Below are 24,815 nucleotides of genomic sequence, written 5' to 3'. Positions count from 1 at the left end.
CACGGCATGTCGAAAATCCGCGAGATGCTTTTAATCACTTTGCGTGGGCCGGGCCAAGGTCGTCGTCACGGTTACCGTTCTGCCACACGGCGGGTTTCTTTGACAGGTTCAAAAAGTTGACATACCAACATGGCGCCTGGTGCATTTCCAAAAGGACACTTTGAGCCAGACTTTTTGGGTCAGGCTCGTCATCTGGCTCTAATGGCGGCGTAAACACTTTAGCGCTGATTGTTCCCTCTGCGCCGGCTCGTTTGCAGGTGTTGAATTACCTCCGCCCGCGCCGCACCTCCCCTCCGCACTTGCCAGTCGTCAATAAGTCACGTTGCAGTTTATTACGAGGCACTCCTGGAGCAGCCCGGAGTAGAAAAGGCCGTCTCGGCCGAGCTCCATTAGCCTTTATGAAAGGGCGGGGTGGAGTTTGGAGATGGATGGACCGATGGACGGATGTTGTTTTTGTCTGCCTGCGCTAATGGCACAGCCCGGGGCGGGGCGGGGCCGGCTGAAGAAGGGAAGCGCCCGCGGGACGCCGGGGCAGAACCTCCGCGCTGTGGAAAGGACGACAAGGTGTACGCCGTCTCCACGATGATGTTCGACCATTCGCTGGCGACGCCGCTGGGCCTCGGCAGGAAGCCCTCCAGGGTGGAGACAGCCAAGAGATACTGGAGGGTGAGTTGCGAATGCGGCCACATGCGGAGCACGCCCATTGGCCGCTTCATTAGGTACACCCATCAATCATGGGCCCGCGCCAGAACTTACTCCAGGCATTTTTTTTGCAATCTCCTGATTTCTTTGAATGTTTGCAAACGCCGTGAGTAAGTCACTCGTAGCCCGCCTCGGCCGACGATCGGACCCGCTGACTGCCTCTTGAAAGGGCGTTGCGCTTGGATAACACGTTTGAAGACGAGCACAAAGGCGAGCGTGCGTGAGAAGATGAGAAGCAAAGATGTGAAGACATGCCAGTTGAAGTTGAAGGCGGTTTTGCCTTCCGTGGCCGCCGAGAGAGGAAAGGGAAGCAAAGTGAGAGACGCGGCATCAAAGCCAATTGTGCTCTTTGTCAGCGAGCCGCCGTCTGTCTTGTTCAACTCCAACTAACAAGCTACGTTAATGGGGGGCCTCGGACGCATCTAAATGAGTCATTCAGCAGAATCCGAGTCAAACAAATGCGTTTTGGAGCAGCATCTATGGGTTTCCGGAGCAGCTGTGTCCGGGTTTTTTTTTTTTGTCAGACAAATGTGGTGCGGCGGAACTGGCGCAAGGAAAAAAGTAATGCAACAGACCTGTCTGCCCCTGAGAGGCCTCTCGCAAGCCTTCCTGAACTTTTAAAAGGTTCTGCCAGGCTCAAAGTCTGAGGAGCAGGGCCGAGGCAAGTCTATCAACCACCTGCGGGACAATCAAAGCGCCGGCCGGTCCTGAATAGCGATGCCACGCGACCCCTTTTCGGAACCTAATCAGGTCTGATTCCTTGTACTTAAGCCCAATCGGGCCCAAGCCGGCAGCCGGGCTCATGTTTGTCTTGCCTCGTGAGTTGGCTTCCCGTTTGAATAGAGAGACGAGCAGAAATGAACCCACGTTGAATGTTTTGTTCAGCACTTTGCTCTCTATTGGTTGCGCTCACTTGAGCAGCCGCGCAAGATGCCTTCATTGGCAAGGTTTAGCAACGTTGCGGTTCCGAGACGTTTGTAATTGTCCGCGGCACGGCGCCAAGCCAAAGCTCTCCCGCTTTGTGCCACCTTCAACGAGAAGCCTTTTACGTTTCCATCAAATATTTATGTTTTAACTGCGACGTTAATGAGCGTGCCCGCTTTAGCGCGGACTTAACGGTGTATTTGTCTGTTGGCCCGCCCGCTTCGGAATGCATTATAACTTGCTCCATTTCACCCCTAGGGGCGCTATTTGACAGACGCTGTCCTTGCTCTTGTCCGAGCAGCCGCCGGATGACACGTCTTGACGCCACCATTAATTCGACGCGGCTTTAAGCTGGCACTCGTCCGCTTTTCTTAGAAGCTCGGCAGCAAAGATCCGTGTCCATGCTCAATTTACCTCCTAGCAGGGGAAGAATAAAAAAAAAAGTCACGCTGTGATGAGGGGACTTGTTGGCCCAGCGTGACAAATCCGTCCCCCCGCCGGACGCCGTTTTTCACAGAGCGCAAGTCGCTGTCCGCACCTGAAGCGTCGGCTAGCGTCGTTGTCCGCTTTTAAGGTCTCGGCGAGCTGCGGCGCGGCGGCACTTGAGCATCAGTCACGCTCTTGTTGCTATTGTCTCCCGGCCCCTCGGGGTGGGGGCGAGACGAGCAGGCTGTTTGGAACATTTCTCATTTGGGGCGAGAGCGGCAAAAGGCTGAGCCCAGCGCTTTTCGTGCAACGGGGGAATGCGGTAGTGGCGGCTTGTCTTTCCCATGACGCTCTACTCAGAACCACGTCTGGCTTTTCTTCACGAGCCGAGTGAAGCAATTTAATATTGTCGCAATCATCTCGTCTGGCCGCTATCTATTTGTATCACTGGCAAGCAGAAGATGGGTTCGCTCGAGTAGGCAGGCCCGCGAGTGTGGTGGTGGGCTGTCAAAGTGCCTCCATTGCATTTCCAAATGAGCCCTGATCTTCTCGTTTGCAGAGCAGTGCCTTTTGGATGGGTATCCATAAATACTCCTCGTGCGAGCGCGCAGATGCAGCCATTACCATTCATGCATTATTCACGTGGACGTTAAGGGGAAAATTGCTTGGGAATTAGCCCATCTTGCCATGTTCACAAAAATGTAAATTCTGATCCAACATCAGCACTTTTTTTTTCTGGTAACACACCAAAATGGAAAAGCTCTCTTCCTTGGCCCGTGTCCCAGACAACATTTTCTGGAGAGAGAGCTTCACTCCTTGGCCTCATGAATGTTTTTTTTTATTTTTTTCCCGTCGATTGTGGCTTAATTCACGTGCTTGCATCCATTTCCATGTTGCAAAGTGGCTTTCTGTAAAATAATTTGGGGCATTTTGATCATGATGTGTTGCTAGCATGCTCTTGACTGCCGCCATGAGAAGTTGATGCCTTTTTTGATTGGTACTCAGCCCTTCCGTCCGTCTGTCCAGAGGCGCTCCAATCCAAATCCACTCGCTGCTGCCTTCGTCATCTCCCCGGGGAGGATTATTTGTCACTCAATCTTCTTTGGAGCGCGCTTGCCGAGTCACGGCGGTGTTCCATCAATATTTTTCCGAGGGGGGTTGGTCGATTTTAGTCCTGGTCAAAAGGGAAGGGAAGGAGGCGGGCGCCGGTTGCAAAAGAAAATGGAGCGAAGCGGCTTTTGTGATCTCTACACAAAGCGAAACAAAAGCTCGCCGGATGTGTGAAGCCTTTTTGCTTTTGTCATCGTTGTGTTGCCGCCGCCACGGCTGCTTCCCTGTTGAGAGGCTCGTTAACATTTATCTGCACCGGGAGGCAACTAGAGGCACAAAATCTAAGCTCCATTATCGGCCCCCTCGGTCCAGATGGACGCATCTCTTGAACCTACACCACATCCATTTATTACACGCATTTATTGTTCGCACACTGGCCACTTTATTAGGTACACGCTCGGGAAGGCAAAATGACTCATTGCGCGTCAATTGGGGATTTTTACATCAGGGTTACGCAACTGTCACTCTTATATAAGCCGTACTTGATATCGTAGCATCGTGCTATGAAATGATACTTTGCAATATTCTGCAAAATACAAGAAATTTATAATCGTCTGTCACAAGGCAGGAAGACGTCGCAGAGGCCGCCAAAGTCTGACATCATCCATCATTCGTCAAATCCCCAGACGCCCTGCAGCCTCCTGGCGGGCTTCCCAAAAACAAAAGTCGCAACTTGTTTTGATTAAATGCTTTCTGGAAGGGTTCACCCCCCACCGCCGCCGCCTCCTTGTCTTCGGACGCCGCGGGTGGCCGCTGCGCTCCTTGACGCTCTCGTTTGACAAACATGATGGAGGACGCTGAGAGTGTGGCGTGGCTTTGGAGGTAGTGAGAACAAGAGAAACAGGGAGGGAGGGAGAAAGCAGTCAAGGCAAACAGCGGGGTGGGAAGAAAGACAAGAAAGAGGGAGGGATGGAGAGAAAATGGAAGATGGAGAGAAGGAGAGGGTCTCTGTCCCTTGCAATAGTTGGCTCTCTGGCGGCCATGCCGATGACAAAATCAGAATGACCATCTGGCTGGCCTCAGTTTGTGCGCTAACAAGGCTGGCTGAATATTCGAGGCCACTTTCGAGCAACGATGGGACTTTGACCCCCGGCCCGCAGGGTGTCAATCACAATAAAGACAAAAGCTAAACGTTTGGAGAGGACACCTTTTAGTTTTGTTGGCGTTGCAGATGACTTATATGAAACCCTTTCATAATAGTTTATTTTTATTTTTATTTAAGAGCAATTGCCGCGCAAGTGAGGCTTCCCGCTGACTTGCCCAGAGGTGCATTTATTCTCCCGTTAAGCAAATGAGCCTCTTCCAGGGGTGGCCAATTAATAGTCAATGAGCTTGCATTCCTCATGAATTCAACATGGAGGTCCCGGCGCTTCATTTGCATGCGCGTCGTCGGCGCGGCAGCCCTCGCTCGCTCTCTCGCTCTCTCTCTCTCCCCCCTCCTCCTCCTCTTAGTCCCGAGCAGCGCGTCCTTTCCTCACCTTCCTCATTGGACGAGCTCCTTCCTCTGTCTGAGCCGGCACCCACCGGTTGCCGCCAAACGGGCGCATATCTTCATTTTTGTTTGGCTGCCCCCCGCCGCTTCCCGACAATGACGACAGCCAAGGACAGCAACGCGCACAAATCGGTTCATCAGCAGGAGCAGGTAGCGGCGCAAATCAGCCGGCATGCGACATCCATCGCAGCCCGTTTGAGGCACAAAGTGCGCGTCACCTCGCTGCAGAGTCGCGTTCACTTGCACCCCGCGTTGGGTTTTGCGTGTGTTGCCAGGGAATTGCATTCGCATGCTCATAGACTCCACATCTCTGGCCAAAGACTCACATGTCCATGTTCTTCCAATCGATGGCTGAAGCTACGCACGAGACGAGAGGCTCAAAAAAGCTTTGCTTGCGCGGGCAATCAGGAAAATTGTGTTCTTCTCGGCTGAATGGAATTGAACGTGCGTCTTCGCGGCAGCGGCGTATGAGGCAAATGTGTCATTTGGTGCACACTTGATTGAGGAAATGGGCCGATGTGGACAGGACAGGAAGGCAGCAAAAAATAAATAAATCCCGGATATGTATCAAGTCAAGACGAGAGCAAACAGCAGCGGCACTGCTTGCATTTGACAGACGCGTGTGCAGTCAGCATGTGTCCGACCGGACCGGACCGGACCGGTTGAGAAAGAAAGAGTCGCTGGTCGGCAGATCGCGGCTTGCAAAAGTCAGGAAGAGCCCCCTAGAACAGCCAAGCTCAATCAGAGGCACTGATGTCAGATGTGTCACGTCTAACCCAAATTCAAATCTGACCGCTTCATTCTCAACATTGAATGAACCTCAACTGATCCACTTTGGAATATTTGCAATCTCGCCTTACTATGGAACTGTTCACCCGTAATTGTGTAAACGGCGACGCAAAAAGCCGACGTCTGCATTCTTTTGGAATCTTCCGGGTCTAGTCAATTACATGCGACCGGACTCAGGTGACAACCTTGTCAGCTCTGATTACAGCCTTTCATTTTCATTTCCAGGAGGGGGGCTGGAAGCCGGGTCACCCGCCGCTATCGCACTTGACACTCTTGAGATGATTTGCTTGGGCTAATGAGGCCGATAAGATGCGTGGCCGAGATGATGCGCTTTGCTTGGCAGGCTGATAATCGGCCTCCCGTTTGCACTTTGGTCCTTGACGGAGAGACGGCAAGTTCTTCGCGTGCCCATGCTCGGGCGGCGCCGGCCGGTCCATGATTACTTGCCATTGTCAGCATCGCTTAAATGTTTCTCAGATGCCGTGATGAATATTCAGCGATTGGAACGATTCAGTTTTCAGAGCCGATCGGCTCCCGCTAATAAAATGTGAAGATGAGCTAATCTGCCATGCAAGGGAAAGCTGAGTCGGGATGAGCTAGACGCTTAGTTGGACACGAGCGAACGGGAGCGATCAATGCCCAAGGCAAACAGCAGTCAGGGGGAGGAATCGCGAGCCGAGTGCGCCATCGATCTCGTTAAAGTCGATGCGGTCGGCGGGGGATTTTCATGGCCGTGCTACGCAAACGCAAGGCAAAGCTGACTTCCTGACACTTCCTGGCTTTCCAGTGCTGATTAGCACAAATAACTGACGGGACAAAAGAGGTCTTGAATGATGTGGCTGGCACATATGTTGTGTTTGCGCACAATGGTCAGATGAGTCATGAAATGTTGTTGAGTCCTGTGTGCTTTTTTTTATTTTTTATTAGTAGCCATTTTTATTTCTATTGTGCTTGGTGACAGTTAGCAGAAAAAGTGTTTATGAAAAATGGCAACCTTGGTTTGCTTGAAAGTCTCAGCAAGCGGCTTAGCAAAACAACTGGGCCCTTTTTTGGACTTATTTGTGTTGCGGCGCCGGCAGCTGCTTGTTGAATTGGCTCAATGTAGCAAAAGTGATTTTGTTTGCCGCTCGTCGAGTGAAGGTTGCAATCAGCGCGGCTGTCGGGGCCCGCCGCACATATCACAAGCGGCCCACTGTTTTACCGGGCCGAGAACTCGGATTGCACGATAATGGCGCACGCCAGCCAGCAGGTGCCTGAATAAAGTCGCTAATAGAGCAATTATTCTCCAACAAAAGGTCACCTCGCCCGTGACGACGGGCCCACAAATCAATATGGCTGACAATTACACCGGCCCCGGGCTCGAGACCGGGCCCGGGCCCCGTGTTTCGCTCGCCGGCTGCCAGACGTCAGCGAGCAGATCACCTTTGTGTTCTCTTAAATTGCAGATTTGATTTCCCTCCTCCTTTCTTGGCTGTCATGAAAAATGCATGACGCCGCTGGCCTGGCGGTCACGTGACGGCTCAATTTGGTCCCGCTTCGACCGGTGCTTCAAATTGACGTCAAGCAAATGTTTGCCACCGTCGAAAATGTTCTACCTGCTCACGTTTGTTCCAGGCTGACTTTATTTCTCCATTGTCGTCAAAATCGATAAAACAGCCCGAGTCCCTCGATGTGGAACTTTAGCGTCTCGGAATCCTGATGGCGAATTGACTTCATTACTCTGAGAGTGTAAATTTAGGTGGCGCTAAATTGGATAAGATGCTCAGTGGGACGACCGCTTCGACGAGCTATTAAGAGCGGAGAGTGCTTTGAGGTCAGGTCTCGGGACCTGAGCCCAATACTGCTTCACCACGTCTGAAAAACAAGAGCGATTGCCTGACCTCACCAAGGTGAAGACTGCTCTGCTTATTTCTGCCGCCTTGGTGAAAGATTTTTCCGTCGTCAAAGCAACACGGACGAGCTGACCCGTCGCTCGTGGCCAGACACCATCGACTCGACAAAAAGCTCGTTAAGCAGGTTTTCACCACCGCCTAGCGATCCGCCGCCGCTTTCCCGTTTGCGTTTTATGCCGTCCCTCGCCAAGCGTCTTTGAACTTTTCATCTGACAGCTAAGTCGAGGCTTCATGGCGTCCCGGCGGTGGTGGCCACGTTGAAGCGGCAGGAGAAGGAAAAAAACATTGCAAACTTTCAGTCTGCATTTCAAGTAATTGGAGTCACTCAAAAGGTCAAAATGAGTTCATCCGTAAAGGTTAGCGCATTTACGCTTCATCGTGACATTTCAGCCCAAACCTTTTTGAGAGTACGATAAACGAACATCGCTTGGAATTGTCGTTGGCGGAACATCATGTCGTCGCTCTTGACGGATGAGTCAAAACACTGCAAAATGGCCGCCAAGTTCTTCCTTTCGGTTGATTCAATTTAGATTTCAGTCGTCTAGAGCTTTGTTTTTTGTCAGACCCGTTTTGTTCTTCTTTTTTTTTTTGGGCCGCACTTTTACATCGACGGAGAGGAAACAAGTTCTAATAAGCATCTGAGTTTTGTCATCCAAAGAGCACTTCAATCAAACTGAACGGTGGCCATAGGCGGGTCTTTTCTTTTCACATGCATGTTCGTATTTTCTTTGAGGAGGCGATAATAAAAAAAGAAAAGGAGACGAGAAAAAGCAGTGGGCCGGAATATATTAGCCCGAGCAAACATCAGCAGGGGCCGCGTTTTATGAGACCCCAATGCACACAAATGCGAGTATGCGGCCGCATCTCATTTCATGCAAGTCTGTGAGCCTTTGCATTCTTTCCGTGACTTCAATTTATTTTTGCTCTGGCGGCGAGACGGACGGCGGCACGTCACGGAACGGAGGCGCGAGATGATAAGAACAAAAGGAAAGTTACTTTCCAATCCTTTATGCTCTCGGTGCGGCACAATAACAAAAACAATTTCTCCGTCTTGCTTTTTGAAGCGATGGTTGAAGACCAACGCTGCATGATAGCACTTCCCAGTGGCCAAGGCGCCAACACCGCAAGGATAAATGGCAGCATCAAGTGTCTCCTTGTTTACCTTCCATGGTCCAGCATAGTTGATAAAAGTTGAGTTGCTTGACAATTTACAGAACACGAGTTGTGTGGAAGCAGCACATGTTCAGTGACGCTTTGTTAGATATCATTCCTGAGGGGGGAAATTAAACGTTATCAGCAAGCTTTGCCTTCTTTTTTTGTATTTCAGTCAGTTGAAAGGTAGTTGCGTCCTCCACGGCAATCCATCATGACGCCCGTTGGGTGTAACGATGAAGGCCAAGCTGCGTTTGTGCGAATCGCATTTGCCGACACGTCGCCTCGCTCACGCTCGCTGTCGGCGAATGTGATGAAACGGGCGGAAAGGCTTCCGCGTTGTTCCGCTTTTGTCGACAAGATGAATGTGTGCAAAAAAAAAGTGTGTGTGTGCATCAAGAAAAGATGTGATTCACACTACTTTGAGGATCAATGGGTCTTGCGCTCCAATATTTTTTAGTTGAACCTCTGTGTGGGACAAAGGCGGGAAGGATTTTTTTGCGGTTGCACAATAGGCATGCAAGCTAGCGCCCAATCAGCTGCTTGCTATTATTAGACGAGCACAAAGAAGCCTTTATAACGTGACTCATCATCGCATCACGCATCCCACAACCATGTGTTGTCGCTCCTCTTCTCTACAATCCTGTCGCCATTTTGCCCACTTATCTTCTCCCAGCGACGAGCACACATGCATGCACACAAAGTGTTGGCAAAGTGACACACACACACACCCTCACTGGGATTTCCAGTCCAAATGAAAGAAGCTTTGTTCGGAAAGCAGAAGATCAACACATAATTAGGAGAAAATGGCATTTTGCATGGCAGGCACGGCTGAGCTTATTGTCTGCACCTGCAATTGTTGGACATAACTGGTCCGCTCGCGCCGACTAACGAGGCCTCGGGCTCTTTTTCAATTACGGGGCGGAAGCTACGAGCGGAGCGCGGGGGTCACTTCTCATCTGCTCCCGATTTGCTCTCTTCCTTCCCTTTTATCAACCAATTAGCAACTCTGTCATCATCGTCATCCATCATCAGCATCATCCATCATCCTCTCACGTGTGTCAAACTAAAGGCCCGGGGGCTAGATACGGCCCGCCTCGTAATTTTAATGTGGCCTGCAAAGACATATTGCACATGAAATTCATATGTCAATACTAAAATAACAAATTGTTTTCATTTAAAGAAATTGAAATATTTCTAGCAATTTTCCCCATTCATATTTTTTAAATATTTGAACAGTCTTTATTAGTCACTGTTTTGTAAACTAGTCGTCACTTTGTTGTGAAGCCGATATTATAAATATAATGAGACGTTCATACATTTATTTGGGTTGACAATTTTAATGGAAACTGTGACTTCGATGTGGCCCGCGACAAAATAAGTTTGACACCACTGTTTTGGACCAATTACAAAATGATGTTGGCAAGTGGGCTTGGTGTCATTACTGCGGGAAGTGTGAGCTTTATAACATTCTTTGCGGGAACCGCGGCGCAACCTTGGTTACTAAAAGTGGGAGACAATTTGGAAATAGTGACATGAATGCAACTGACCAACTGAAAACGATGATGGGGGGCTTCAGTGCAGGTAGAAGATCTTGGCTGCCGCATTCCGTCCGAAATGTTACGCCTGCTAGCAAATCCTCCCTGTCAGGGAAGCAGGCTATTTTCTGCTCTCCTACTTTTGCAAGGTTGTCAAGGTTGTTTTTAACTAGGCACCCCCCCACACACACACATCTTGCTTGGCAGACCCCAACCCCCCATCCACATCTGCTGCGATGCGTTCAAGCGCAGATGTGTCACAGGTTGTGTTTGCCTGTCAAATCCGTCCACGGCCCGTGTGCGGATCATTAGGAAAATTCCTCTCCTCCTCCTCACCCTCTTTCTCCCACCGTTGTTTTTCTCCTTGAAATGCACGAGGCGGGAATTGTTCCCCCCCCCTCGCCCCCCCCCTCATCTACCCCTTTTACTGCGCTCCCTCTGATTCATCTCGTTAGCTGTTGAGCGATCGTCGTGTCGTCACTCCTGTCTCATTTCCAACACACTGCTCCTTTCAATTCTCTGTCATCCTGTCTTCATCTCCGTGCAAATTGCGCCCTGATTGACTCTCACGGTGCATCTGCCTACACCCCCCCCCCCCCCCCCCCCGCTCCCCTCCCACGTTGCAGGAGTTGGTGGGCAGCAACCCGCCGCAGAGGAACTGGAAGGGAATAGCGATCGCCCTCCTTGTTATTCTGGTCATCTGCTCGCTGATCGTCACCTCCGTCATCCTGTTGACACCAGGTATGCCGCACCTGGTGGTGGTGGTGGGGGGGGGGGTCACCGTTATCGCGCACAGACGTAGCCATTAGCTCACTAATAAATCGTAGCGCAAATAATGAGAACAAGCGCCGTCCTTTGTGCAAACATCAGCGCGGCCAAGGTGGCTCGGAAAAGTCAGAAGTTAAGGTTGACGTCCGTGCGTGGGAGCCGCGTCGGATGAAATGAAGATGAAACGCAAATAGTCCGAGAACAGACGAGGTGCCGCTCTCGACTCTAGCGGATCTCGGTCTCGGGTCCTCATTGATATTCCGGCAGTTACGGTATTCAGGTATTCATGCTCATTTGCCTCTCCCACAACGTGTCGGCTTCTTTCTCTTCACAGGCGAAGATGACCGTCTAGCTCTCAAGGGCAAAGTGAGCGTGGAGGACCTTTTCAGAAAAGATTTCAGGGTCCACGACCCCAACGCTCGATGGATCAGCAGTAAGTCGGCCTTTTAAGCCTCATCTGACCGAATTTGGAAGCATCTTTGCCGCCCAGGAAATACGTCAAACGCTGTCGTGGTCCAATGAAGTCGCCACCCATCGAGGAAGCCCGTTTGCGTCCAAGGGCCGAGCCATTTATTGCGCACGTCCAATTACCTTCGAGCGCAGTGCTCGTATTTCTCAAGGGCGCCGCAGGAGGCGCGCGAGGGCCGGCACTATTGACGCAATAAATAAAGCGCAGCGTGCCGCAAACTCTCGCAGGGCTGCAGGAAGGCAAATTATAGACTTGATTTTCCTCTGTGCTCACACCGCCGGCAGGCTTCACCGCCCAGACGTGACGGGATAACGAGGCTGATTTTCTTTTTCTGTCCCCGATCTTTGCGGGCTCCCCGATTGGCTGCCGTACATTTTCCCATTAGCGCCGATGAGCAACGTGATTGCCGGGCGGTCGTGACCTCTGCTCGCCGTATGTTGCGGAGGCACGCTACTCCTCCCCGGTGGCCCGCTTTGGCGCCGCCCCAAACATGAGTCCATCACGGTCCAATGAGCTTAGCGGAGAACAAAGTGCCATGAACACATCTGGGGGTCAACATCTGTTCGGCGTGGAGCTGAACAGAAGCTGCGCGGCAGGCGGCTGCCAGCGTACGAGATTTGATTATCTCCGCTGGAGTTTCAACACGTTGTTGCCGAGAGTCAAGCAGCGCTAAATCGCAATTCAAGAGCAAATTTTTGGGTTCATTTGAAACGCTACAATGAAAGTCCAACGGCATCTGCTCGCACACGCGTTTCACATTTGACCTTTTTGGACGCCGAAAACGGAACGCCGCTTTTATGTTTCCTTAATACAATTAAGACGTTAAATAAGGTGATCATTACGGCGCGTAAAACTTTACGCTTCTAGCTCAAGATGATAAAATAATGAATTTGCGCTTCATCAGCTCTTTGCCGACGAGTTCTTTTGACGCTCGTTATCGGCAAAGAATAATATCTACTTTGCTCGTACCGCTTCTTCTAGAACAAGGCGCCGCCCAATTAGCAAAATAAGTTCCGATGCGAGACGTTGTAACAAAGTCTGGCTAATGAGAATTGACTTTAAACGGGATCTTATGGAAATTGGGCCTTTTAATTGCCCGTATGCAAATCTGCTCTCGAGTGTGAAATTATACAGCCAAGTAAATATTTTGTCCAAATAAAATGTGTGTTTAGCCAAGCTGCTCAGATTTTGAGCCCCCACTCTGGTTGTTAATGTTTTAGCAATTGTCTCGCTATCCCTTTTTGATGACGTGTTAGCATGGAGCAAAAAAACTCACCAAGATCCACGGTGTCGATTTAATAGACATTCTCAAATGAAGATGATGAGTCAGAGCACATTGCTAACATGCTACACAGTGTACAGTCACATAGCTAGAAAGGAGGCCGCCCCTGCTCGGAGAGAATCAAATATGGACATGAAGGTCGATTTGAATAATAGAGCGTGAGGTTTGACGGTGGCGAAACCGCGTTTGAGATAAGGCCGCAAGGACTTTTACAGCTGCTGCAGGTTTCCGTGGCGACAACCGAGTTATCGTCTGTTATTACAGATCGGCGGATAACGAAGAAAGTCGTCTCTTCATGGACGTCGTGTCGTTTATTCCGAAAGATCACACGGCAAGTTGTGCGGATCAAAATTCAAAGGGCACATCCTGTTGAAAAGGGATCGTTTTGATATGAGTGTGCGATTAAAGATATATTATAGACATATTGGCATGCTCACCGTCATCAGCATGGCGAGACGTCTTTCAAAATCATTCAGGTGATTACAGTTGGGAGACGCAGATTATTCGGCCAAGGTGAACAACCCCCCCCCCCCAACCCCGTGGGCCACCTCGCTGGGACTGGAGCAGCTGCTGGCCATTTTAATTTACCGAGCGGGAGCCGTTTGTTCTGCTCTCAGCCAGCTGGGGATCCCGCGAAGAAATGTTGACTTTGACAGTGTCCCGTAACGGCGACGTGTGTTTTGTCCTTGTAGCACGTGTCGTGCCCGTTTACAGCCCGACCGCCAATAACGCAGAACTGCAAGGAAAAAATATACAGTAAATTTTGGACTATAAGCCGCTACTTTTTTCTCAAATTTTGAACCCTGAATCACAAATTTTAGCTGGTGCGGCTTATAGTCCGGTGCGACTTATAGTCCGAAAATTACGGTAGTCATAATTGCCTTCATGAAGAACTCTCGTCGCGTCATCCGAATGTGTGACCTCAGCTTTCAAATTTTTAAATTCGAACCCCTACACAAGTAATGATGCCCATGCCACCTTTTTGACTTCACACATAAATTCTCTGTCATCATTTTGTTTTTTTGTGATTGCCGCAATGGATTCGAAAGCTACTTTTGTCTACCTGCGGCTGTTCGAAACTTCTTCTTGTCTATGCGGGACAGCAAAGTTGCACGTCAGGTTCTGCACTTGACAGCTCGTCTTCCGTATGCGCGGTGCCGCCGCTCTTCAAAAACTTCTCATTTGTATCAATGACACCGAAATTACACGTCAGTCGGTCAGCTTTTCAAAAGCCATGGACAACTTTCACTTTTGAATCAGCGCTTACTTGCGTTCCTTCTCCAACTGCCATTTATTGAAATGTCAATGCGATCTTTGGAGAATTTTAGTATTCTGCTGGATCTGTGAGACAAAGAGACAAGACAATGGAGGGAAAGGAGGGTGAGGGGGCGGCCAACGTAGCACTTTAACAATCTAAAAATATCCTCCCTTGCTCCCCCGAGCACGTCGCCAATCAAAGCCGCTGTAATGGTAATTTAGTCACCTCTAATGGTCAATTAGCTAGCTGCTAGCAAACACGCCGCGTAACAATCTCCGGGTGCTAATTATCTCAGCCACCGCTGAATGTGTGTATGTGTGTGTGTGTTTGTGTGAGCTCGCGTGTGTGTCCGGCTTAGCGTAGGAGAGCTGATGGGCTAAAGGTGGACGTGAAAGGCTTGTTAAGCGAGGAGGACAAGCAGCGTCAACGTCCGCCGTCTTCCCACCTTGAAGGGCTTTACACGCTTGACTTTCAATTTACAAACGAAGGAAGGAAAGGACAGACGACCCCCCCCCGTGCTGATGATACGTGTATTTCCGTAAATGAACGTGGACTACTTCTTGTCTTGTCCCCTGCAGATAATGAGCTGCTGTACCGCGACCGTGACGGCAACGTGGTCCTCCTGGACGTGGACAACCACGACAAGACCGTACTGGTGCACCACAAGAAGTTTGTAAGTCGTCCAATTACAGGAAGGCACAGTCAGCGAGGCATTCCGTTCTAATTTAACCGCAGCTTCACCCACCGCACCCCCACTTTATTTTAAAGCTTCATTAAATCGAATATTATGAGTCAAAAATGTGCTGCGCGTAGTTAATCTTTTTTTTTTGCTGTAAAGGTCTCCAAGGAGGAGCAGAGATGAATGTGAGCAGCCCGTGAATTGAAATGATGTGACATTTTTCTGCTGCAGGAGATGTACAAAGCCAGCAAGTATGAGGTGTCCCCTGACATGAAGCATGTGCTGCTGGCCTATAACGTAGCGCCGGTGAGAGAAAATCTGCTTCTGGATGTCAGATTTTTCTTTTACACCCTCAACACCATCAAGGATTTATTTGTGTGCCTCCTTGCAGGTGTACCAGTACTCCTTCACGGCCTTCTACATCATCTGCAGCCTGGAGACGCCGTAAGTCACCGCAATTCCATTTCTGTGCAATCGCGAAATACGACAAATACACCGAACGAGAAAACTAGCACACTTTTGAGTCTCGACATAAATCGCTGAAATGACTCAAAGTGCTTCACGTGGTTCCAAAATGACAGAAAGGCAGAAAGTGGCTATTTTCTCTCCATTCCATTTTTCACCACAATGTTTCGTCAAGGTAGCAGTGTAAATATTGCGCCTATGAATTATTGTTGAAAGGAGCTTATTCATTTTTGTTTTGGGCCGGGGGGCCTCTAGGGAGACGGTGAACTTGAACCCGCCCGAGGTACGCAACGCTCAGCTGCAGTACGCCGGCTGGGGACCGCAGGGCCAACAACTGGTGAGGATCGCCATTACTTTATCGTTCCAGAAACATTCGCGCTAGCTTCATTGAAGGCTCCAGAGTCGGGCTGAAGTTGACTTTTGCAGGTCAACAAAGTTGAGCGAGCGCTCGCTGGAACGTAATTAGCTTGCGTCGAGCAAATTGATGACATCCTGCAGCGCAACGCTTTTCATTACCTGCTATCTGGCCGCTGGATTCATTAGCACGCTGACGAGATTGGTTTTGCCCCAAGATGGCTGACATTTGTCACATTGTTTTGTTATGTAGTTTTTTCAGGGAGTCAATACTTTAGAAAGACAGAATGATCGTGGTGTGAATGCAACTGCAGCTTGACAAAAATGCCTCGGAAACAATCATTTGAAATCCGCCGTAAACCAAAATCTTATTTCAAGTCCACTAAGCCAGGCTATAAAGCCCGATCTGAAAGTCTAACCCAACCTAGCGTTGTCTTCAAAAGCTGATTTAAAAGCTTATTTCTAAAATACAGTCCTCGTTTGAAATGCTAACTTTCATTTGAAATCCGCAAGCGTTCTGAAAAGCCGAATTTGAAACCTTGCCCGCCGGAAGCCTTTGCGTGTTCCTACAAATGTAACCTGCGCAAGTATCTTTAAATCTAGCGCCGTGCGGACCTCTGCCAAGGCCAACAAATAGTCGGAAGCCATCGAGAGCCGCTGATGAAAAGCCGCACGGTTTCTTATCAGCATGCAAAGGAGAGCGGGGTGCGTGCGGCGTCGCCTTATCGCAGGCGACAATCCGCCGACGGCGCATTAGCGCCGCCATGCCTTTAACCCGCCCCACGCAAGAGATCAGCGCACGGATTTAAACTTTTATTTGCGCAATGGCCGAGGACACGTTAAGAAATGGGAAAAGAAAGCTTGAGGCTCAATTTGAGATAAGGTGGCGAGCAGATTTGCCCCGTAGACGCGTTAGGGTGAGGCAGCGCGATAACTCCAGCTTGCCAACAATGACAGATTCCGGCCAACATTTTCGCACCGTTTGCGTTTTCCTCTGCAATTTGTGACACCGTCTTTATGCCCCCCCCCTTAACCCCTTCCATGTAGATCTTCATTTTCGAGAACAACATCTACTATCGCTCGACGGTGGAGAGCCGCTCCATCCGTCTGGTCTCCTCCGGGAAGGAGGGCGTCGTCTTCAATGGCCTCGGCGATTGGCTCTACGAAGGTAAGGTGGCGATTGGCCCGTTTGCATTCTGCTCAAATCTTGCATGTTTTATTGCGTCGGAAATGTGGACGACACCACATATGTATCAAGAAATGAGAAAGAGAGCGAGAGGAGCAAAAGGAGGGCCGGGTGCTGCGTTAGCATCCCGCTAATGAATTTGTATGGGCGCCGTTGGTGTGGACGCTCCGCTCCAGCGATCCATATTGAAGCTGCGTGGCGCAAGGCAACGTATAGTAAGATGGAGACAAATTAGCGCAGACTGTACAACATGCTGCAAGAAGGGCGAGCAAAAGTCACGCCGGCCGCTGCAATTTAATTGAATGTAATTGTGCGCCCGCTGTCACAAAAAGGTTACTTGCGGCGGCGGGATTACAACGCTCACTTTGATGAGAATCTGGATGACAAATTGGACCAAAAACCATCAAGCAATAATTGTTGTTTATTGAGCCACCCATCTTGTTAACTTTGTGCAGTCCTCTAGGGTCTATCCATGGGGGAGGGGGGGGGTCAAGGTCAAGCGGAGGCTCAGGCTGCCTCCGAATAGAAATGAAAATCCGCCTGCCTGTGACTGAGCGGCAGATTTGAGGCAAACAGGGGGCCTGAAAAGCTTGGTCAATAATCTCCCGGCCTTGAAGCTCCTCCGGCTCTCGCATCACGGCTTTTGTCTTCCGTGGACAGAGGAGACTGCAAATACAAAAAAAAAAACATCCTGAAAGGAGTGTGTGCAATTGTCCAACCGCCTTGATGATACCTGGGCGGCTATTTCAGATCTATGGAGTGAGAGGTAACGGTGAATTACGTCCCTGACGGCCCCTTGTATTCTGCTGAGGCCTGATTAAAAAAAAAAAAAAAAAAAAAAAAAGAAGACCCACCCTGACTTTGATTTGAGTCACTTTTGCCTTACGGGTGTTTGTGTTCCTGCGGCCGACTTCCAAGTAAAGATGTCAACCTCAGATTTCCTCTCTTTGAAGTGCGGCAGCGTGGGGGCGGCGTTTTTAATAAATTGAATCGCTGCTGAGGCTCTCGCTGCCGTCTCACCTCCTAATCCCACAAACGCATCCCTGATGAGATTTTGTGACGCCGTCGCCCCAGTCGGGGCGGAGCGAGCGGCGCTCTGTTCAAATCAATTGTTTTGTTCGTTGCCTCACAAACAAAGACTCGCTCGAGCACCGTTGGGAAAAACAAACAGCAAGCTAAAGTCGTTCGTAGGTGCAATATCAAAAAAATAAATAAAACCACACCATTATTTTGAATAATTACCGTAATTTTCGGACTATAAGTCGCGTTTTTTTTCATAGTTTGGGTGGGGGGGCGACTTATACTCAGGAGCGACTTATATACATATATGTTTTTTTTTTCACTTTTTTGGGCATTTTATGGCTGGTGCGATTTATACTCCGGTGCGATTTATAGTCCGAAAATTACGGTATTTCCCCCAAAATCCATTTGAAATAAGCATCCATCTATTTTCTCTAATCTTCATTCAGGTCACCAATGTAGAGGGGGAATTAAAAAAAAACCCACAAATAAAACAGAACTCTAGGACTTTTGATCATGTAAATTCTCTTTGGACTGGATTAAAGAATTAAAAGTAGTTTTAGCATCCCCGCAGCACTTGGGTCTGCTCGTTAGAATCTGGAAAGGCGGCGAAGAGCCATTCCCTTCCTTCTGAAGGGTTCACTGTCATTTATCAAGAAGAAAAAAGGATTGAAAATTAAATTGGCTGCTTTAATTATGCTAGTTTTGCTCCACTTGATGTCTTTATTATCTGAAGAAGTCAGTCTCAAAAGAGAAGAAAATCATATTGCTCAACATGAACAAAATCGAGCTCATTGGAATGCACAATAGCGCCGCCGCCTCCGCTAATTGCACCAAATGAGCCCGCTGGCGATTACTGGACGTTTGCCCAACCACGTGCCTTAAAGGCGGAGAGGCCCATTAGAAGCCGCCGCGCTCAAGGGTCCTTGAGTCAATCGTCGAGTTGGCCGTGATCAGCACTCGCGCTTTGAATGGAAGACGCGCGTCGCCATTTTGAGAAGAGCCAATTACCCCAAGCTGCCGCTTTGCTCGCCTTTGTTGGGAGTCAAGTGGAAGCCGTGGGGCAACTTGAGCCATTGAGGTGGAAGACTGAATCTCAATAAATGTCTTCTTGTGCATGTCAATGGCAAATCAAGAGAAACACAGACGTGTGAACCAAGGTTAGGCAGTAAGGATAGATAAATGAATGAATGAATGAATGAATAGACATACACTACAGTCTAACGCATATTTTTTTAATTTCACGCTCCATTGAAAAAAAATGTTCTGCAAGAGCCTGGAGCAAAGCTTGCTAGAAATATTGGAGAAGCTGAAGGATATTTATTTGCATGTCGGTCATCCAAATGTGCTTGCGTTTGCTGCTGATTACATCTTTCCACTAGGGGGCGCGCTTGAGCAAGATGTTAATGTGCCCAACGCTCGCTTCTGTTACATCACAACATACTTTGAGTTGCACGTTAGCCATGTAATGATCCCATGTTTTGATCTTGTGATATTTCAGAGGAGATTTTCCGCTCCCACGTGGCCCACTGGTGGTCTCCGGATGGCGCTCGGCTGGCGTACGCCACCATCAACGACACCTTGGTGCCCAAAATGGAGCTGCCCATGTTCACCGGAATGCCCTACCCGACGGGCAAGGAGTACCACTACCCCAAGGTTGCTTCCGGTCGTCTTCAACTTTCTCGTTCTATTTGGCTAGAATGAACGCGTTTGTGTCCAGGCGGGCGAGGAGAACCCGACGATCACCTTGTACGTGGTCAACCTGAACGGGCCTCTTCACACTATCGAGATGAGGAGACCTGACGACCCCCGACTGAGGCAAGGCGAGAGCCTCTCATCAGGTGACCGCCGCCTCGTTTCAACAAAGCTGACGAGGGCCTTGCGGGTGTGCCTTGCAGTGAGTTCTACGTGACCATGGTCAAGTGGGCCACCGCCACCAAACTGGCGGTCAACTGGCTTAACCGAGCGCAGAACATCTCCGTGCTGACGCTGTGCCAGGCCACCACGGGGGTCTGCACCAAGGTCGGACTTTAGCATAAATAGGGCACAGCTATTGAAAATGAGCTCTAAACAAGCCAAACGTCTCCACTGTTCTCTCCAGAAACACGAGGATGAAAGCGATGGATGGCTTTACCGGCAGGTGAGAACGTCAGGAGCCGGGCACGTGACTTTTCCAGCCAAAATGATTTTCTTCACCCGCTCGTCTTTCAGAACGAGGTGCCTCTCTTCTCTAAAGATGGCCTCAAGTTGTTCTTCACCAGGGCTATCCCGCAAGGCGGCCGTGGAAAGTTCTTCCACATTTCCATGTCCATCTCGCAGGTACACATCAGCTTCTTGTCCATTCCAATGCTTCGGAGTTGTTGGGATCGGACTATTTCCCGGTTTGCACGACTTAAAGCGTCCAATCTTTGTGTGCAGCCGAACACCAGCGCCGACACCCTGCAGTCCATCACGTCTGGTGACTGGGACGTCACCGAAGTCTTGGCCTACGATGAGCAAAGCCAGCGCATGTGAGTCATCATTTGCTTAGTGATGGCCGCGATCGTTGCCAGGCAGGATATGGGGCCCCGATTCTGAAGGAGCCTTGTTTCATCATTCCAGATACTTCCTGAGTACAGAAGATGGGCCAAAACGTCGTCATCTTTACAGGTGCCTTTCCTGCACTTCCCAGATCCAAAACGAGACTCAAACATTTTTGGTTTGTTATTGTCGTCAGCGCCGACACCTTCGGGTCGTTCAACCGTCGCTGCCTGTCGTGCGGGCTGCCCGACGCGTGCGGCTACGTCGCCGGCTCCTTCTGCCACAACATGAGCTACTTCCTTCTCCACTGCCAAGGTGTCGTTGAAGATCCATTTTGTTCTGCAACTACGTATATCAGGTTTACAGAATAGCATTGTGAGTATCCAATCACATCATCTGTCGTCGGGGGAAATGAGATTCCTTTCCCACTGGGGCGCCTGTAAAAATGATTTGATAAAGTCGTGACATCATCACGGTCACAGCGGGACTGGGAGCGCGGCTACAAGAACAAGTGTGACCTGTGCTCCCAATTTATTAAGAGCAGCACTCCACTCATTTCTTTGTCTGCTTTCAAGGCGGAGATGTTGTCTTGCCACTTTCCTAAAAGGAACAACGTTGTTTTTGCCACTTTTACCTACAAGGTCTTGGTGTGTTTATTTCATTCCACAAACCAGAACCAAACATTCACGTTGCGACACATGGACGTCTGAAGCTCGAAGCTCAGCACGCCTACGATTTGTCAACACATTTTATCGCCATGCTCCATCTAGGTCCGGATGTGCCGTTCGTGTCCATTTACAAGACTCAGACGGATCGCATAGAGGTGGATGCCCATGTCGATGGGGAGACGCGGGACAGACCCAGTGAGTAATCGAGCATGCATAGAACTCAAGCTTTTATAGCCCAATAACAACATTCACAATGAGTTTGTCCACTCTTGAGGTAATCTGATTACTCGTCTCAGCGGATACCATCTCATGAAATTACAATACGTGAGCCATGTAATATTTTTCCCTCCGGCTGCTCGAATACGCGTCCGATGCGTTGACATCAGGCCGATCGATTCTGCCGCTGCACCTCGTACCGGAACAAAAGTATTATGACGCAGAATTCCACTGACTACTTCTTGTGCTTTGTGGTGCTCAGGTATGATGGAGGTGTACAAAGTGGAGAGCAACCAGCCGCTGAGGCGGACGCTGGACAACATGCAGACGCCCATCGCAGAGTTCCGGGATTTCGGCGTTGACGACTACAGTGCGTCGTGTGAAAACGCCCCGTGCGGCTCCAACCGTCTTCGTAACCCATCTTGTGTTTGGTCTGGTGTTTCTCAGCGTTAGCCATGCAGATCCTCAAACCTGCCGGCTTTGTGGAGTCGGCCAGCTATCCTCTCGTGCTGCTCATGTATGTGCCTAGTGTGTGCTTTGCGGACGGTTCAAGTGTGTGCCTTGCGAATGAGGAAAATGGTTGATTGTGCCGGCGCAGCGACAGCACCCCTGGTGGCCAGAGCGTGTCAGAGCGCTTCCGCCTGGACTGGGCTACGGTGCTGGTGAGCAGCTTCGGCGTGGTGGCGGCGCGCTGCGACGGGCGGGGCGGCGGCTTCCGGGGCACCGACCTGCTGCAGCGCATCCAGAAGCGGCCCGGCGCCCTGGAGGAGCTGGATCAGCGGCAGGCCATCAAGTGGGTGCGGCCGACAAATTCATTCATGTCGCCCATCGACATATCTGATGCCTTTGTGTTTGCGGCAGCATCATTTTGAAGGAGCCCTATATCGACAAGACCCGAGTGGGAGTCTTCGGACAGGTAAGTGTCGTCTCGATCCAAGGACTCGGTTGTGTGACTCTCAACCACGAGGAAGAGCTTTCATACCGCAGATGTTCCAAAGCACAATTTGAACCGTTCTTGTGGAGACTTTTGAGACTAACCCTACCACATTGTGCTATCGTAGGAGTACGGCGGTTACGTCACTAGCTTGTTGCTAAGCGGCGACCTATCTCCTGCCAGATGTGGCGCTGTCCTCTCACCTATCACAGACTTTGAATTATACGGTGAGGATCCTTTTTTTGATTTCCAACCGCTGCCAGTCCAGGGTGTAGCTAATGCTAATGCGTCTCCTTTTCTTCCAGCTTCCGCCTTTTCCGAGCGCTACCTGGGGATGCCCAAACCCGACCCTCGCGCTTATGCGGTACTAACGCCTCAATTCCATCGATGACCTTTTTGCCTTGCTTACCGTGTCCTTCTTTTCACTTCGGTCAGATGGCCAACCTGGCGCACCGAGCGGCTCAGTTCCTGGACAAGAAGTTCCTCATCATCCATCCGACGGCGGACGGTAAGAAAGACACGCAGTTGCCGGCCGGCGTACCAACATACTAAATTTAACTTTTTTTCTCTTTCCTGCAGAAAAGGTTCACTTCCAGCATTCGGCCAAACTTATTGCTCAGCTCATCCACGAAAAGGCCAACTACACCTTACAGGTAACCAAGCGGCACAAATGACATTGAGATTTTGGCTTGCATGTCCGTAACAGGAAGAGAATATTTTGCTTTTTAAATAAACAGCAAAGCGACTTGTTCTGTTCATTGTGAATTACAGCTAGTCCCCGAACCCTGACAAATATCCATATGTTCTTCTCAGATCTACCCGGACGAGGGCCACTTCATCCGCAACGAGGCCACTCGGCAGCACCTCAGCCAATCGCTGGTCAACTTCTTCGAGGAGTGCTTCAGACTACCCGAGCACCTTTTGGACGAGGAGCTGGACGACGACGACGAAGACGAGGGTTGGGGTTAGCCCGGACCGCACCCGGACCGTCCCCCCCTCGCTCCTTGCACGCCCCTAAAAAAACGACGAGTCCTGGGTTTTACGCATCTACGTGGACCTCGCGCCGGCCTTGAGACTGCCTCCGAAGCAGTCGAGGATCACCTCCATCTCTCAACTTGGTCACTTTGTCCGCGGAAGCCCAAACTGTTCCCAGAGACACACTCCGGAATATTCCGATGGACGAGCTCACACGTGGACTTGACGCTCGCAGAAGGGGACGCGTCAAATCTTGTATTATATTGAAGTGATGAAACTGCATTTTATGGGACTTGGGTGGGAATTTTCTAAAGTTGTGATGAACTTGTTGCACTGTGTTCTCTAATTTTTCTTTTGTTGTCGATTGTTCACGATGTTTGTAAAATAGCACACAAGATAAAATGTTTCCACCGTGTAATCGTGAAATGGTTGGGGAAGATGACATTTCCTCACTTTTGTCACCATACTGCCTTAGTTTGTCACAAAGACATTTATGTAGGTCACAATGCATTCATGAGCAAGCGCACTTCATAAAGCTATCTTGAATCCTTAAAATGTTACTGGTGATATTTCTGGAATGATTGTTCTGATAATTGGAGAGGTTTTTTAGTTTTTTTTTTTTTCCTCAACCGTGTCAGTGAATATGGGCTACATGAGCACAAAGCTAACGTGTACTGTACAGAGTTAGTAAACAAAGGTCAAGGCAAGGAGCCCTTCCTGCCAATAGTGTTGAGTTAAAGTTAAATTCACAAGCGTCATGTTCTTTCCACCTGTTTCTTTTCATTCATTACATATTAATAATATTGCCGCACTGTCTGTTTGACATCTTGAATGTTCCTTCACGGAAACCATTAATTCTATTTCCACGTTGTCAGATGAGCCTCTCTGCCATGTAAATGTTACTCAAAGAAAGACCATATTTTATAAGTATGTCAATGCAACTATGGAAAATGGAAATAAGCAGATCAATATTCAGATTCAATAAACACCTTTTTAATCAATTGGCTTCATCATTAAATGTGATTTGTTCTTTTTACAGTTCATATGACTTTGACCAGTAGGTGTCAGTAATGCGCATTGAAGCTGGTGCCACCACGCCGTAAAACAAAACGAAGAAGAAAATGACGTAACTTCCTGTGATGTCTAATTTTATGAAGGAATGCGCCGTTATGCAAAAACGGGGAGATGATGCTTCTCTTTGGGTAATCTTTATTTTATAACACTTAAAATAACGTGTATGGATATATATGCCTAAATATTGTTATCCAATATATCTACTGCAATTTCACATTAAATTGCTGGTTTGAAAGTTACTTTTATTATTACAATTTTAATAAACATTAATAAACTGGTCGACCTCCAGTCCTTGAGGGGCCGCGTTCCAATATGTTTTCCAAGTTAGCCTCGTTAACACACCTGCGTGAAAACATTTAGCTCATTTTCACGTTCTCGGTAGCTAAAACTTTTCACGCAGGTGCACTTAACGAGGTAATCCCCCGGACACTCCATTAGGTACACTGCCATTATCAAGTGTACCTAATAACAGGCCACTTTATTAGCGAAATATCATGGTCAAAGGTCACAGGTGTCAAGCGCTAGTCCTCCGGGCCGCGTTCCAATATGTTTTCCAAGTTACCCTCGTTAAACACACCTGCGTGAAAAGATTTAGCTCATTTTCACGTTCTCGGTAGCTAAAACTTTTCACGCAGGTGCACTTAACGAGGTAATCACACGGACACTCCATTAGGTACACTGCCATTTTCAAGTGTACCTAATAACAGGCCACTTTATTAGGGAAATATCATGGTCAAAGGTCACAGGTGTCAAGCGCTAGTCCTCCGGGCCGCGTTCCAATATGTTTTCCAAGTTACCCTCGTTAAACACACCTGCGTGAAAACATTTAGCTCATTTTCACGTTCTCGGTAGCTAAAACTTTTCACGCAGGTGCACTTAATGCAGTGCTTCTCAATTATTTTCTGTTACGCCCCCCCCTAGC

General features: G+C 49.3%; 1 protein-coding gene across 1 annotated transcript; it reads left to right on the top strand.

The window, feature by feature from the left end:
• Positions 1-539: 539 nt before the first annotated feature.
• Positions 540-23,736, top strand: LOC133143688 (dipeptidyl aminopeptidase-like protein 6). Its single transcript, XM_061265778.1, has 26 exons — positions 540-666; positions 10,652-10,766; positions 11,128-11,226; positions 14,381-14,475; positions 14,713-14,787; positions 14,873-14,925; positions 15,202-15,283; positions 16,348-16,468; positions 19,008-19,162; positions 19,227-19,324; positions 19,405-19,528; positions 19,608-19,646; positions 19,718-19,825; positions 19,925-20,016; positions 20,108-20,155; positions 20,223-20,341; positions 20,797-20,889; positions 21,173-21,280; positions 21,358-21,427; positions 21,509-21,703; positions 21,772-21,826; positions 21,972-22,071; positions 22,150-22,208; positions 22,280-22,352; positions 22,424-22,497; positions 22,658-23,736. The coding sequence occupies exons 1-26, from the start codon at positions 583-585 to the stop codon at positions 22,811-22,813; spliced, it is 2,490 nt and encodes an 829-aa protein (XP_061121762.1). The 5' UTR covers positions 540-582; the 3' UTR covers positions 22,814-23,736.
• The last annotated feature ends 1,079 nt before the right edge of the window (positions 23,737-24,815 follow it).

This window comes from Syngnathus typhle, linkage group LG19, assembly GCF_033458585.1.
Source record: "Syngnathus typhle isolate RoL2023-S1 ecotype Sweden linkage group LG19, RoL_Styp_1.0, whole genome shotgun sequence".
NCBI classification, from domain to species: Eukaryota; Metazoa; Chordata; class Actinopteri; order Syngnathiformes; family Syngnathidae; genus Syngnathus; species Syngnathus typhle.
The sequence above is the reverse complement of the archived record's forward strand: the minus strand, read 5'-3'. Positions and strand labels throughout refer to the sequence as shown.

What these genes read in the sequence shown, in the direction of transcription:
- LOC133143688 (XM_061265778.1), top strand. Translation starts at nt 583, where the DNA reads ATGATGTTCGACCATTCGCTGGCGACGCCGCTGGGCCTCGGCAGGAAG. An exon ending in CGTCATCCTGTTGACACCAG is followed by an intron (nt 10,767 to 11,127) that starts GTATGCCGCACC and finishes TTCTCTTCACAG; the next exon opens with GCGAAGATGACCGTCTAGCT. An exon ending in CCACGGGGGTCTGCACCAAG is followed by an intron (nt 19,529 to 19,607) that starts GTCGGACTTTAG and finishes TGTTCTCTCCAG; the next exon opens with AAACACGAGGATGAAAGCGA.